Here is a 15,678-nt window from a genome sequence, read left to right as displayed (position 1 = left end):
AACTTCTTGTTGATGTATTGTGAATAGATTTATTTGATTAATTATAATTTAAAAAAAAATTGCATACAAGAGAGAGAAAGAGAGGGGGGGGGGGGGGAGAAAGAAAGAGAAATGAATTGTCCCTGAAATTTATGCTTCAAACACTTTTATTCTGTGTACGTAAAGAATTTATGATTTAAACATAAATATTTCGTGTATTTTTAAAATTTATGCTTCAAACATTAATATTTTGTGTATTTATGTCATGATTACGTATTTTCATCCCACAGGCTTTTATTTTAAAGTTGACGTCAAGTTTCTGCAAAAAAAGCAAATGACTTTGTTCCCTTTGTTTCATATTTTGTTTATTTGAAGCACGTAGAGGGATCTCATTCCCTGTTATTATTCTCTGAACTTTGATTGTTAAAAAATTGCAGTTGGGAGTAATTTACATTGCATATGACAAAATATTCAGTTTTCATATAATGAGATTTCCATTGGCCATCAGTGCTAGTAAATAATTCCAGACCATAGAATTGATGGACTAGCGGTACCGTAATAATACGATGAAAGAAATTCACAACTTAATTAAGATTCATTGCTAAGGTTCTTAAACCCTCTGCTTGCTCATATAAAATATTTCTTTAACTTTTATAATTTTCCAAAAGAAAAGTATATGCTAAATAAAATACAAACAATTTTATCATGGCTTGCGGGGCAAAATTTGACAAAAAATGCACTTCAACATTACAAATTTATAAAGAATCATAGAGATTTGTGTCATTAAGAGTTATCTTTCTTATCAGAGTACTTAGTATCAATGTACCTTAAGTCTCAGCTGGTAATCCGTTCAAAAAAACTAAAGAAACATGTCCAATTAAAATTCATCTAAGATTTCTAGTCGTTGTTGCAAAACTGCATTGAATTTTTGACACAATTTGAATGGAAATACGAGAACGGCCATGTATTAGCACAGGGTCTAAATGGGTTTAAAATGAAATTAAATAGGAAGAGGATTGCGACCAATTCTCTAGGCGTATAAGTCTAAGGGGCATACATGTATTAAGTGGAGTTGTCCAACTTTAGTATGAAGTGACTTGAAATATGCAAATTTCAAAACTTTTTGCTGAGGTGAAGGCAAAGTTTTTATAAAAGGGCATCTTTGAAGGACGGTGGTGGGTAAATTACTATTACTTCGCTGTACCAGAAGAGATCTTGTGCTTCTTGGGGGAAAAACTGAATAGCTATGCAATAAGGTCTCCTGTATTGCACTGCAATGCCTTGCAATGTTCCTAAATGGAAGTTCTCTTGGAATTTCCTCACCATCAGTCTTTCACTACACAACAATTAAGTCCATGTATTTTTGGTTTTTCATCACACGATGAATTGTGGTCCTTAAATGAGTTTTGAACAAAAGGGACAAGTGCAAAGCAGTACAAAAAAAGAAATAAACCTCATATTTTAAATGCAATTGACATTGTTTGATCACTTAATTAATCAAAACCAGTTTTCCCCCAAACTTCCGTAGATGTTTTATTGAAAATTTGAGTGATGCTGAATACTGTATGTGTACTTAAAAAAACGGGCTTCATATTTTAACGGTTTTGGTGTAGACAACGATGCGCTATATTGATGAATACTGCTAAGAAATAATTCATAAGTAGAATATACGGCATAAACATGTGCAGCGCTAGCGGTTATTCATGATTTCGGAAACTCCATATCCATTGTTTACGCGAAATTTTAATACGCCAAATTATGTACACGTACAGTAATTTGTCATACTGTAGTATGCAAATTGCAATGTTTACTCCAAAATTACCAGATGCAATTTTGTCATGCAGTTCCGTATTTTGTAGTATTTTACACAAATCACAGGTCTTTTAAAGCATGTGTCTCAAAGTAATATCAACAAAATGAGACAAAAAGCACAGCATGTTGTTTAAATGAGATTAATTTATTGAATCGATTTTCCTTTTTCTCGATTTTACAAAAAAAGGAAGTGGTAATTGACCTTTAAATACCCACCTTTTTATCACACTTCATGTCCCTTTTGCCAACATCGGTTACTTGTTATATTGTATCTGTTTCTGCACTTTTCAGACTCAATTTCAGAACTTGACACTTCAAAACCATTATAGTATAAAAGAGACTTTGGCTATGCGTTTACCATTTACAAATAAGAAATAAATATAAAATGTAAAAATACTAGTACTAGTTTTTTGTTTGAAGTAAATTGACAGGGAAATAATAATGTAGTCATTCAATGTCGTGAGTGTATATCATTCTTCTCATTGGATAACCACTGATCAATAGGTGGCGCACCGCCACATCCTCCGAGCTACACTTCGCTAACGTCTCCTGAATCAGTGCCTTCGTCGCCGTTGGGAAGAAGATGGAGAGCCGAACTACAGCGTAAGTGTATTCCAGACGCCCGTGGCCATGTCTTATTTTCCGAATCTTCTTGTCAAATAAAGTCGCCATCACGGACATTTTCCTTTCTTGTCTTTCTCTTTCTATTCTTGCTTGCGCCATCACCTGCTCAAATCGTCCTTGTCGATATGCACGACCTTGAACGTTTTCTTGTTTCTTTCTGCATCCAATGAAGAGAACAATCAGCAAAGCCAAATTTAGGGATCCAAAGAAAACATAGTACCAATTGTTCTTCATCCACATACCAATGTCGTGCCTTACCTGTGAGCTGAACGCATTTTTCAACCTCTCAATCACATCGTTGGGGTCTTCAGATATGCACGTGCGTTGTGAGTTGCAAAACCCTCTGAAATTGTTACAGGACGTCCCGGACTCCAACATTATAGTTTTCCCTGTGGTTGAAAGGATTCCAAAATCGCTGGCTGGTCTACAATCGGTGGCATTGATAAATTTGCAACAAAGTTTGCAAGCATCTTGAAAGTTATTTGTACACTGGCATTCTGCAAGGTCTTTCCTTTCACACGCACTCTTTACGCACGTCCCATTATAACAAAATTTCCTGTCCGATTCACACGATGTATTGTCCGGTTTTGATGTAGGGGATGGACACTTGGGGTTATTTCCATCGCAGACGGCAGTTTGGCGACACTCGGATGAGACTCCGCACTGCTTGTTTGCACTTACTGGTGTAATGGTACAGTCATGTTCACAACAAAATCCAGTTTTGGGTGAGCACACTTTTCCTTGCGATCTTCTGAAGGTACACGGTGGGTCCGAAGAGTTTGTGACGTCGGATGGTGTACAGCAGTCATCAGTGTATACACAGGAAAAAGACGTGCCGCAGTCACATTCTTCACCTTGCTCAATAATACCATTTCCACAAGACGGGATGCTCCTATCAGCAAGACACGATCCTTTGTTTACAATAACAGGATACATTACATTTGTGCTGCAAGGCGAAAATTTCTTTTCATTTGGTTTTGTTCCAGTACTAGCGAATGGGTACATGATGAAATTTCCGTAGGTGGTCGAGGTGCAAGAAGGATCACTGTCTGGATCGTGCGAGCTTCCAAAATTATGACCAAATTCATGTGTCAATACGAGAGAAGATTTGTAACTTGTCAGACGTTTGCCATAGTTGAGCATAGAGACAAGAGCAGAGTTGAAGCTGTACATCTTGCCATTATACATAATCCGCTTTTGACATAGTCCACCAACAGCCCCGTATATACTGGAACTAGCCGTCCAAGCGAGACCTACAACCCCATTGTCGAAATCACGGTAAGTGAAAGCTATTCCCAAGCAGTAGGGATCCAAGTCATATTCTGAAAAGGCATAGAGGTAGTCGTAGGCACTTAAATTTGGATCACTCATGTGGAACCCACTGTAACTGGAGTCAGTAATGACAGTTATATTAGATATTTCAAAGCCTATATTGTCACCATAGCCATTTCCATCAAAATCCGTGCTTCGAAAAATCATGTCTGCTTGGGCAACCTGGTATCGCATCTCGGATATTGTTTTTGATAAGGATGAACCACCAATGTTTTTATAAATATCAGGATCGGCTAAAACATTCAAAGAACATGATCTTGCAGAAGGCTGTGAAGATCGCTTAGTTTTAAAATGTAAGCTCTGTCTGTGGAAAACGTTTGTACCATTAGGTTTTATGGTGGATTTCAGATGTCGCATCGTCTGTCCTTCTGCATAGTGGACGTCAAAGAAATCAATGCGAGAGGAATTATCCTCTCTGACATCCGATTTTCTGTAAACGATGGATTTGTCAAACACCTGCAGATATTTTTCTAATGGTTCGACAAAAAATACCTCATCTTTATAGGATACATATCCGTCATATTTCCCATTCTGAATTTTTCCAAATGCAAACGAAATTTGTGGAACATTTGCATCGTATCCTTTCACTAGCGTTGCTCCTTTCATTATTATATCGGACTGCACTTTCGGTAATACATTTCCATTTACTATTACATGGGCTGACGACATTTCAACCGAGGTATCTTCTGTTAATTTTAGGAATATATTTTGACCAAATGCTGACAAATTTGTTATCATGAAATTGTTTGAATATTTGAAATACGGCGACCTGATCACGGTGTAATTCCGTAAAAATGGAAACGTTCTCCTAATTTCTCTTTTCAGATTAATCTCTTGTGTTAGAGTTAAACCCGCTATTCCGTATAAAAATGTTAAAATGGCAAATCTCTTCATCACTTTCATATTTGTGGGGCATCTGTTTCACAAATCTACACAAAGAGGAAACAACTAAAGGACAGTAATTTTAGACTCTAAAATTGTAGAATATCAATTTCCGATAAAATGTGGGGAGTTGCCTCTAAAGTATTACAGTTAATTCTCGATAAACCGCCACCTTTTGTAATTTAGAAATCATGGCGGTATAACGAATTTGGCGATGAATTGAATTTCCCATCTTTAAGGGAACAAAAAACAGACCATTGTTTATGCTAGCCTCAGAAATACCATTTAGCAAAAAGTCAAATTCCCTATTATTACATGTACATGTATATAAAACATATTTCTAAATTTTAAAATAGTAATAATTTATGTACAATTTTGCTAAATCAAAATGTGCAGTTCTGAAATAAAGACAAGTACATGTGGATGCATGTAAATTTGCACATCTGATATTGAAAAAAAAACATGTGATTTTCTTTTATGCCCAAGGGGGGGGGGGGGGGGTATCTTGCCGATAGTACGGCCTAAAAGGTGAATTGTTTAAGAGATAAATTCATTGTTATTTCATTATAGTAATGAAACGTTCACAATTTATACAGTATAATTTTTTAAAAGCAAACTTTGAAGGTTTAAAGCAGATATTATCAAAATAACATTTATTGGTGTAATTAAACATATGACCGCTTTCGTGGCGAAGCAATGACTAAATGATTTTTATTAAACAGAAAACAAAATTATTATAACACTTCACTTAAAATTATTGTTTATTTAATTCTTATTTAATTCTTAATTGCATGAACCTCGTTTGGCTTGCTTTACAACAGGGATAGCGTCAACCAATTAGCCGCGCTTCACTGACCACATGCACCTGTGGCGGTATATCGAGATAATTGACACTTAAAAATGGACGTTTGTTTTGAAAACAGGGTGGCGGATGGCGGTATGAAAATATTGGCGTTATAAAGAGAATTTTATATAGCAGGAAAAACGTTCTTGGGAAATCATGGCGGTATGGCGAAAATGGCGATGAATCGAATGACGATAATTCGAGAATTGACTGTACATGTAAGAAAAGAAAGGATTGATCCGACTGACATAGGCGTCGGAACACAGGATTGATGAATTTTTTTAACAATTTTTTTTCCAAAGATATACTTAGGATAGACATTGAACATATCTTCGTAGGTTTAGCCCCCCCCCCCCGCACACATTTCTAAAGATATTTAGTACAGGTTAAAAAGCTGAGAGAAAGTGGTGGTGTTTTGGAAAAAAAATTTGGTAATGAAGTTCGAACCTAACACCCCCCCCCCCCCAAGTAGGATTTTCGTGTTTTAATCTATAGTTTTGCTTTGGTAGACTTTTTTGCTTGTCAGATTTTTGCATGTATAAAAATTTTGAATTTCCACTTTAAATTGTTTTCCGTGGCGTCAATGGACTGATCAGTGTATTTTTCTTTTTTTTCAATAACATAAAATGTACGCGAAACTTTCGAAATTGAATAAAATTACATGTTATATCGCGAAACTTTCCATATAACGCGTTTTCGCCTTATAACGCGAAATTATATGCATATATATATACTTAAAAATCTAACACAAAGTCACCTTCCTTTTATTCATCAAAATTATATACAGGTTATATATGTAAAAAAAGTTAACGTGATCTTACTTGCCATGGTCAGTTATTTAACGGTATGAGATGAATTTCTCTGATGTCTGCGCCGAAGTTGCTTTTTAAGATCATTGTAATGATCACAGAATTCAAAATTTTTCTATTTTTATTATAATTTTACAGCATTATGTTTCAAAGGTTTTGAAACTGTTAATCATAAGTATTGTTCCAAAAGGCGGGGTGTATGCTATGTTGTGCGCGGGGTGTATGCTTATATTTCCTCGAAATGACTGATTTTCATTGCTAATGCTGAAAATTTTTCAAAATAAAGCATAAAAAAGAGCTGCAGATGCAAATATACACTATATAACGACCCATCAGGTTCATGTGTTTCAAACATAAACAATTCCGTGACCGGAAGTCAAAAAGTTGCTACACTGTGTTTATGTAAGAGAAAATTTGCTTTATCGCAATATTATTGTTAAAACATGTTTACAAAAATGCCCAAAATGTTAATTTCAGTTAGATATAAAGACATTAATAAATTAATGCATGGTAGAAATCGGGCTGCATTTGTTGTATTTGGCGGACTAGTACTTTTTCCTCTAATGGTCGGAAGGGGGATGTTTTAAGAAATTTAACAACTATTTTTGTGATAAAAATTTCTATTTTTTTTCTAAAAATAACATTTAATGTTTAAATGGAGCATTATTTTTTTGTTAATTTTTTACCTAAATATATTCATTTTTGATGTTATCATTAAACTTTTGAAGGTAACACATAACTCTTAAAACATCCCCCCTTGTTTATCAGTCATTTTGAAGAAATATACCAGCACATCCGGTAAAGAAAAAGGCATTTTTTCCCGGCCTTTTTGTAAATACTTATGATTAACAGTTTCAAAACATTTAAACCCAAAATATTGTTAAAATTTTATTAAAAATTTTTTGAATTCTGTTAAGATATTTAAAAAAACTTCCGGTAATGGAAAGAAATTCATTCAACCGTAAAATAACTGATTTGGCAAAGTTCATGTCCTAACTTTTTTGGTACATAGTTATTACCTTATATAATTTTCATCTAAAATTAGGGTGTTGCGTTTCCATTAACAATGAGTATAGTAATGCTAAATTAACAAAACTTTGTAGACAATTAAACATAAAGTTGACGGGAACTCTCAGGAATTTATTTATAAAATATCGTTTCCTCAGATGTACTGGAGAAATGATGCGAGAATAGGATAGATTAGTCATCAGAATATTTTTTTTTAAAAAACCTCACCATTGAATTAAAATGAGTTTTACTTTCTTGTACATGTTTTTCAATCGTTAAAATTTAATTTAATTCTTTAGACTGATTATTTTTTACGGAAAATCTGGACGTGACACTTTTTTCAAGCCTTTTTTAATCGGTAACATTTACTACAACTGCACCACTAGGAAATTAAGCAAATAAGTAATTTTGGACAAAAAATTATATTATACACTGTAGAAACATAACGTAAAAGTGAATGAACAATATATATAATTCCATGAGCTTAACGGGTCATATGATGCTGTTTAAATAACAATTATAATTGGATATTGTTAATTACAAATTTATTGAGGAGGAGGAGGGGTCTCTGAATTTTCTCCAATATTTATATATTGGGTTATAGAGAAGTTTGTGGGCTAGCCATAAATAAAAACTATGAAGAGTTTGTACACTTTGAATCGTCGATATCAAATAGCAAAAGTTTCGCTTTATAACGTGAAAATTACGCGTTTATTTTTTTCAAAGTTTCACGTTAATTTGTAAAGTTGTAACGTGTCCCGATCTTGGGTGTTACATTTTTACCTTCGAAAATGAGCTCATTGGGCTTTCGTAAATATTAAATGCAGTAGTGGTCCATATGTTATGTCTGAGAGGAATAAAAAACAGACCATTGTTTATGCTAGCCTCAGTAGTACCTGGTATGCAAAAAGTCAAATTCCCTGTACTCAATTCATGTTATAAATTTCTAAGATTTAGTGCCTAGCTATAAATTAAAAAAAACGTGTTATAATCCACGAGTACTCACAAAATTTTCTCGTGAAATTTTGCAGATTCACCATTTATTAATAATCGATCATTTTGGGGGTTGCAAATAGATTTAAGAAAGTGTGGTTTGCTTTTATGTCCGGGGGTGGGGTGGGTGGGTGGCTTCCTTCCATTTTAAATCGGCCTAAACAGGTAAAAGGTAAGTTACTTAATGGTTTAAGAGATATCATCATAAATGTGCATTACCTGTGTGAAGACCTTTTTAAATGTACAGATATTTAGATTAAAACCCTGAAAAAGAAAGTGTCTTCATGCAGGGAACAAGGCGGGCAGGGGGCCTATAGCGAGAGATATTAAAAAATCATATCAAGTATGTATATAACAATGATTATTTAAATTAACGTCTTTTATCATTGAAATTTTAGAAATTATGTTTTTAAAAAAACTTTTTAGAGAGAAAAAAATTGTTTTTTATTTTCTTTTATAAAATTATTAGATGGTATTAGATGGGATATCAACCCTAGCAATAAAAATCCTGTTAAATAAAACTCCTTTGAGACTAACGCGTTAATCACTATGCCACACCGCTCATGAAGATTTTGGGCATTTAAATCATGTTTGTGATATGACCAGCGACTTAATAGACTTGAAGTATTTCTCAGAAAGATGCTAATGTTGTGTCATAAAAGTGTACTTTTAAAACGTTTATATTGTAAACATGTATTTAACAATAATATAAAAGTGTATTTTAAAGCCAACTTTTAGGATATTCGATTATAAACACAGTGTTGCGTCAATCTTGATCCGATCCACGGAATTGTGTTGAAATTGTTTGATGAAAAAATGTCCAGTTTTTGTTCTTTATAGTGTGTGTAATGCTTTCTTCATAGGCAAATATTTTTAGTCTTTGTGAAATTTTTTAAATTGAGAAAATTTACATAGAAGTATACTTTCTCTATTAGCATAAATATCATAGTAAAATTTGGGATATAATTGGATTACAAGATTTTCACTTTTCTTACAATGGCATTTAATTAGCGGGGGGGGGGGGGGGGGGGTTTACACTTTAACCTACAGTACATGAATTTTTAGATCAAATCATAAACCTTTACAAAACAAGAAAGAAACTTTCTGTATTCCAGTGGCTGACACTCAGCTTTTTTAAAAAAGCTAACCTTGTGTGACCTTGGCCTGGTAATTTGATCTACTTATCTAAAATCTTATAAGCTTCTCCGCAACTTCTAATTTGATCTAGGACTTTCTTGACCTTTCAGTTTTAAGAAATTTTAATCTTGGTCGCAACTTTTAGAATTTCGAAGTTCATTTTTTTCATTTGCATAGTCAGACAGAAAAGGCAAAATACACAGACAATTAAGACACTGAATTAATTTCAAAGTGCAATAATTAATTACAATCCTACAACCAAGACATCAGAGGACAACCATCCGTTTACACAAGTTTGCATTATTCTATTTATTTATTCGCTTATTTATAAATGTCATACATGGTTTATTTGCTTTATTTCCTAATGTATTACATGTCCTGCAGCAAATTCTTGAGACCCCCCTCCCCCGGATCCTGATTCTTGTCGCATGTTTTTTTGTTTGTTTTTTTTTACACGATAATTTGATACAATATTTGATATGTCATTGATTGAGGTATGAAGAAAACATGGTGGTAAGGGCATATTTTTTGTCGAAGTTTGAAGAACTGTTGGAGGGGGGGGTATCTGAATTATTTAACGTACAATTTATTTTTGCAATATTCAACCGGAAGTAACGTGGACCAATCAACATTCGACAGCACACACCGGCACTTACACGACTCCGAGGTTGTGACTGTGCACATATCGGTCAACGTGGAAAATGAGGGCCGTGTTAGCTGTGTTAGCGTTTGTCAGTGCTACTTTAGCAAGTGATGTATTAGAGCTTACAGATTCAGACTTTGCATCAAAAATTGCAGGACTTGATCTTATTTTAGTTGAATTTTTTGCACCTTGGTAAGTTATTTGGCAATATTTGCCAAAGCCGGCTTCTAAACCCGGTAGCATTTTCTTTTGCCAACTCTACTTGGTAAACTTTGTCTTTAATGTTTATGATTCCTTTCTTTGTTAATAACAGGAGTATCTTAAGGAATTTAATATTTCTCTCAAGTCCTCAAATTCCTCAAAACCCAAATGACTTTTCACTTTAGAAAGGAATGAGGTTTTTATTAGCCTATACAAAGACATCTTAGGTTTAATATTCTTCAGTCACATATGCATAATAATATGATAGATTATTGATTTATGGGTTTAACTAGCCATCTTAGTTATGCATATTTCATTGCTGTACTCAATCCATTAGTAACACTACATCATGAAATGTAGACTGTGGTCTCTACAAATGTCGGTCATTGATACCTTTTGAAATTGAATTTCATTTATATAACTGTTATACCTGTATATATGTATAAGATAAACCAATCATAGTACACTTAAATTTCATCATCAGTTTTAAATTGAGGGAATTCATAAGATGAATAAAAATTTTGTTTGCCAGTGTTAGCTATGACGTTATATGACGAGGTGATGTCCATCAAATATTTTGTAAATGAACCTTTTTTTTGAAGTCTTAACTTGAAGAATAGGCATTGATTTCCTAAAAATATCATCTGACATCAACTCTTGTCGAGGCAGTATTCAAAATTAACATTCTTGAACTGGCAGGCTTATGAAACTTAATATTTACTAAGTAATGAATAAATGAAAATTAATATATTTGTAGTAAAAAAAAAAATAAATTGCATTTTTGACAGGTGTGGCCACTGCAAGAGACTAGCTCCAGAGTATGAGAGAGCAGCAACAAGCCTTAAAGACAATGATCCACCTGTACCCCTCGCAAAGGTAGACCACTGAATCATTGATTTCCAAGATGTTTTTTGTTTAAGCATTAATAATTAAACAGGGGAAGCGATTAGAATAAATGCTTAAACAACTTTTTTTTTTTAAAATGGGCAAATTTGGGAGCAGCATCTACTAAATGGAAATAAGATACCCCCATCTTTGATTGTTAGAGGAAATCATTTGTTGAGGGAAAGGGAGGGGTTATTTGCCTACATAACTAAAGAAAGAGTATTTTTTACATATTTGGTTCAGAGATGGTAAAGATGATAATTTTAGAAAACTTGATTGACAGGTTGATTGTACAGCCAACGAGGAAGTTTGTAAGAAGTATGGAGTCAGTGGATACCCTACACTGAAAATCTTCAGGGCCGGAGAATTTTCAGAAGAATATGGAGGACCAAGAGAAGCAGGTATTTAAAGCTGATATTGTATATATTGTTTATAAGATATTCAGATTTTTTCATGTAAAAGACACAGATCAAAACCAATGTTTTACATTGAAAGGTAGAATATTTATGTTGAAAATTCAAATTTTATTTCTTTGTTTTAAGATGGTATTATCAAATACATGCAGACAAGAGCTGGGCCCACATCTAAAGAGCTAACTGATGTGGCTACTGCTGAAAAATTCCTCTCCAAGGGCGAATATGGAGTTATAGGTAAAATGGTGTACAAGTTGAAAAGTAAAGAAAGTTGTTCAAATCCTTTAAATTTAGAGACCATAAAAATCATATAGAAAGAAATAGTTGGTCTATTTGTGTCCTGTAGAAAAGTTTGGTATTTGTTGGCATTGATTTCTGTGCTATTGTTAACCATCTTTCTATTCCAAAATGGAAAAACGAAAAGCAGGACATTGATTTTATGTATTTGTTTCTTTGATTGTAGGATTCTTTGAAGATGGTGAGAGTGATTTAGCTAAGACATTCCAAAAGACAGCTGATGCAATGAGCACAGATCTACGATTTGCCCATACCACCAGCAAAGAAGTTCTGGATAAATATGGTTACAAAAAGTAGGTGCATTCACTTTGGATAAAAACATTAACAGTTAACATTGTTAAAGTCTAAACTGTCATACCGTTGAACTCAGTATCTCTAACACTGATATCTCAAATGCTGTGGATATGTCAAAGTGATTCAGAAGTCTCAAACACGTATTCCTTCAAAACACTTGATACTTTAAATCATCAGGTACCTCAAAGGTTTCTTTTTGATTGAGATAACAAGGTTTGATTGTATTTTGTGTGATAAAAGTAATTATTATTTTTTTAATATATTTTAGTGATATTGTCTTGTTCCAACCCAAGAGACTTAACAACAAATTTGAGGAATCTGTGATGAAATACACTGATGATGCAGCCGTCCATAAAATCAAAGACTGGATTAACAGCAACCTGTAAGTGATGTGCCCTAATCTATCATTTAATCTTCATTTCCTCCACAAAATAGAAGCACATTGGTAATTCTAATTTAATCTTTGTTGCATTAAAATTTTAGTAAGGTAGGTTCTTTCAAGGATTTTGAAATGAATGAGGTATTTTTCTCTACAGACTTGGACTGTGTGGACACAGGACCCAGGGTAATGCCGAGAAATTCAAGAAACCCCTGGTGGTAGCCTACTATGATGTAGATTATGTGAAGAATGAAAAGGGAACAAATTACTGGAGAAACAGGTGAGGTGCCATTGTTAATCTTGATTCTTTATGATTGTTTTATAAAAATGGTATTGAACCTCATAGAGAACAGGATAAGATGCAACATGATTATAATTGTAGATAATTTGCTTTCTTATTTAAGGGTGATGAAGGTTGGCAAGAAGCTGAAAGACGAGGGTAAGAAGGTTTACTTTGCAGTCAGCAATCACAAGGACTTCAGTTACGAGCTGGGAGAGTTTGGAATGGGAGACGTCAGCGGTGACAAGCCTGTGGTAGCCGCCAGGGACGAGAGCGACAAGAAATACGTCATGACGGAGGAATTCTCGTAAGTTCAACACCGTGACTGTGGATGATAACGTGAAACAAAAATAATCCAAAACGTCTATACTGTAAATAAATGAATATATATATATATATATATGATGTCACTAGATGTGAGAGTTGTGGATTATTCTATGCATATTAATTATTGGACCCAGGATCATGAAACAGACTTGGACTTAAGTCAAAATTTCAATCATCTCTAAATGTTTAAATCTTATTAAATGACACTTTAATTTGCATATGACAGTGGATTGTTGATACAAACGCGGAAAGCATTTTCATTTTTGACTGCTTAACTTCTAAATAATTTCAGCAGCACAAACATTTTTTGATTTAAGCTTAAGATGCTTTGTGATCCTGGGGCCAGAACACACCTTGATCAATTTTTGTAGTGCTATAATGTGCAGAATTATTGAAAAGAGAAAAATTAACATATTTATAATCCAAGTCTACTATTATCTTCATGTTTAGAATGGACAACCTTGAGAAGTTTGTTCGGGACTTTTTGGATGGAAAAGTAGAACCTTACCTTAAGTCTGAGGCAGTTCCAGACAATACCGGCGCAGCTGTGAAAGTAAGCAGAGCAAATTGTATAAGAAATTGAAATGGATAACGCTTTTACAATCATTCTGGTGAATTTGCTGTAATTCCAAAGTTGATTTAAAATTTTGCTCATTCTTTTAGACTGTTGTGGCCAAAAACTTTGACGAGATTGTGAATGACCCAGAGAGGGATGTCCTCATTGAATTTTATGCTCCATGGTGTGGACATTGTAAACAGTTGGAACCTAAATACAATGAACTAGGAGAAAAGGTTAGCATGCAGCATAAGATATCTATATCAGAATATAAGATGCTCCAAGTCTTCAACTCTGTTCTATTCACTAGGAATCGCCAGAATTTCTACCAAAATAAACATTTCTACAAATAATAATAATATGATTTCTTGAATATTACAGTTAGCAGAGGAGCCTGGAATAACCATAGCTAAAATGGATGCTACAGCCAATGATGTAGCTAAGCCATATGAAGTCTCAGGGTAAGCTCATTTAGTTGTGGGGCAGGGATCCAGTATTTCTAATCATAAAGTCAGTGTCTTTTAAAATAAAAAATGCGTGAACTTGTATTCCAAGTAATATGCATGAAATGTTGACCATTTTACTAGTTTCATAATCAGGTCTCATATATAGGTCTCTGTTAGGTCAGTTTTACTTTTGTTGAGGTGGTGCAAATTTGACCATGTTCCTTCTATTTTTGTAGGTTTCCTACAATTTATTTTGCACCAAAAGGATCCAAAGATAGTCCTAGAAAATATTCAGTAAGTAAAACGTCTTTATTTGAACAAACAGATGTATATGCAATAAAGTTAAATTCTTTTCTCGGTTTTGCAGATTATATGCACAAAATGTTAATCATGATCTTTGGGTTAAAACTCTCAATATTTTATGCATACTTGAATTGGGGTAGTATGGTGATATCCAATTGTACATCATATTAATAGACTTTATAAATGTAAACTCTGACTGCCTTTTGTAGGGTGGAAGAGAAGTGGACGATTTCCTTAAATATTTAGCCAAAGAATCCACAGATGAATTGAATGGCTATAAACGTGATGGCAAAAAGAAGAAGAAGAAGACAGAATTATAAGTGAGAGTAGAGAGATGAGTGTTGAGTGATTGTCCACATAACGAGCAAATGTGTCAAGAGAATGGATGTGTCTGGTGCTGCGTTATGAATAGTTCATTATCATGTATATCTCAGAATCTTATTGATAGACATTTTGGGGGTTTGTTAGACACAGGTTGATTATTTTTCTTCTTTTAAAAAATTTTTTCACTTAAATTTTGTTGGTTTGTCGTATAGGTCACAAAGCTTTATATGAAATCAAAACTTAAAAAATTCATGAATGTCATATTGATGTTTGTGGTGTGAAGGTATTTGTTGATTTGTAGATTATTTATTTGACTACAAAGACCAATTATTATGGCCATAATGAGTGATTGTTGCATTGTTATACACAGTTCCATGTTAAAACTACACAATTCACATATTTTTGTATGTGTATTTCATGTAAAGCGGTGCCTAGTTTCCCAGTAAAAAGTGCTCCAAAGGTAACTCTTGCCTGCTATTGGATTTTGTGTCTAACCAAATAAATTTTTTGTTTTTCAAATTTTCTTTAAATGTAGAATATTTTTGTTTCAAAATGTGGGAGACAACATTGGGAAATAAAATTCTTTTTGTAATTTCCAGTTTTATCTTAATTTTTTTTTAGCTCACTTGGCTTAGAAGGCTAGTTGGTCTATACCATCACGTGTTTTTATACTAAGGTTGAATACGGAATATTCCATCTACCGGGTACCTAATCAGTACATAGGGCTTTCAGCAGATGTGACAGGTCTTCATGGGATGCTTACTCCTCATATGCACCTATTCCCACCTTAGGAAATTCAAATTTTGAAAAGCCTTTGAGCTTTTGCAATGAAATTTTATATCACAACTACCTAAAGAAGACTCCCAATTCTGAGGTCAAAGGTCAGAATCAGAAATTCATATACATGTAC

At 33.8% G+C, this 15,678-nt stretch overlaps 2 protein-coding genes across 2 annotated transcripts; one reads left to right on the top strand and one right to left on the bottom strand.

The window, feature by feature from the left end:
• Positions 1–2,212: 2,212 nt before the first annotated feature.
• On the bottom strand, positions 2,213–4,650 carry LOC134256548 (disintegrin and metalloproteinase domain-containing protein 10-like). The gene has a single exon (XM_062739226.1). The coding sequence runs from the start codon at positions 4,648–4,650 to the stop codon at positions 2,239–2,241; it is 2,412 nt and encodes an 803-aa protein (XP_062595210.1). The 3' UTR covers positions 2,213–2,238.
• Positions 4,651–10,045: 5,395 nt separating this feature from the next.
• Positions 10,046–15,360, top strand: LOC134256544 (protein disulfide-isomerase A3-like). The gene is made up of 13 exons (XM_062739222.1): positions 10,046–10,255; positions 11,053–11,140; positions 11,433–11,550; positions 11,692–11,799; positions 12,026–12,152; positions 12,422–12,535; positions 12,690–12,812; positions 12,937–13,119; positions 13,590–13,692; positions 13,803–13,931; positions 14,077–14,156; positions 14,378–14,435; positions 14,654–15,360. The coding sequence occupies exons 1-13, from the start codon at positions 10,122–10,124 to the stop codon at positions 14,762–14,764; spliced, it is 1,476 nt and encodes a 491-aa protein (XP_062595206.1). The 5' UTR covers positions 10,046–10,121; the 3' UTR covers positions 14,765–15,360.
• The last annotated feature ends 318 nt before the right edge of the window (positions 15,361–15,678 follow it).

This window comes from Saccostrea cucullata, unplaced genomic scaffold, assembly GCF_032062105.1.
Source record: "Saccostrea cucullata isolate Sc308-1 unplaced genomic scaffold, CSIRO_AGI_Scuc_v1 ctg90, whole genome shotgun sequence".
In the NCBI taxonomy this organism is placed as follows: domain Eukaryota; kingdom Metazoa; phylum Mollusca; class Bivalvia; order Ostreida; family Ostreidae; genus Saccostrea; species Saccostrea cuccullata.
The sequence above is the reverse complement of the archived record's forward strand: the minus strand, read 5'-3'. Positions and strand labels throughout refer to the sequence as shown.

Bases quoted from the DNA above. Each gene is read 5' to 3' on its own strand.
- LOC134256548 (XM_062739226.1), bottom strand. From the start codon at position 4,650: ATGAAAGTGATGAAGAGATTTGCCATTTTAACATTTTTATACGGAATA.
- LOC134256544 (XM_062739222.1), top strand. From the start codon at position 10,122: ATGAGGGCCGTGTTAGCTGTGTTAGCGTTTGTCAGTGCTACTTTAGCA. The intron at 13,932-14,076 runs GTTAGCATGCAG...TGAATATTACAG, and splicing joins ACAATGAACTAGGAGAAAAG to TTAGCAGAGGAGCCTGGAAT. The intron at 14,157-14,377 runs GTAAGCTCATTT...CTATTTTTGTAG, and splicing joins AAGCCATATGAAGTCTCAGG to GTTTCCTACAATTTATTTTG.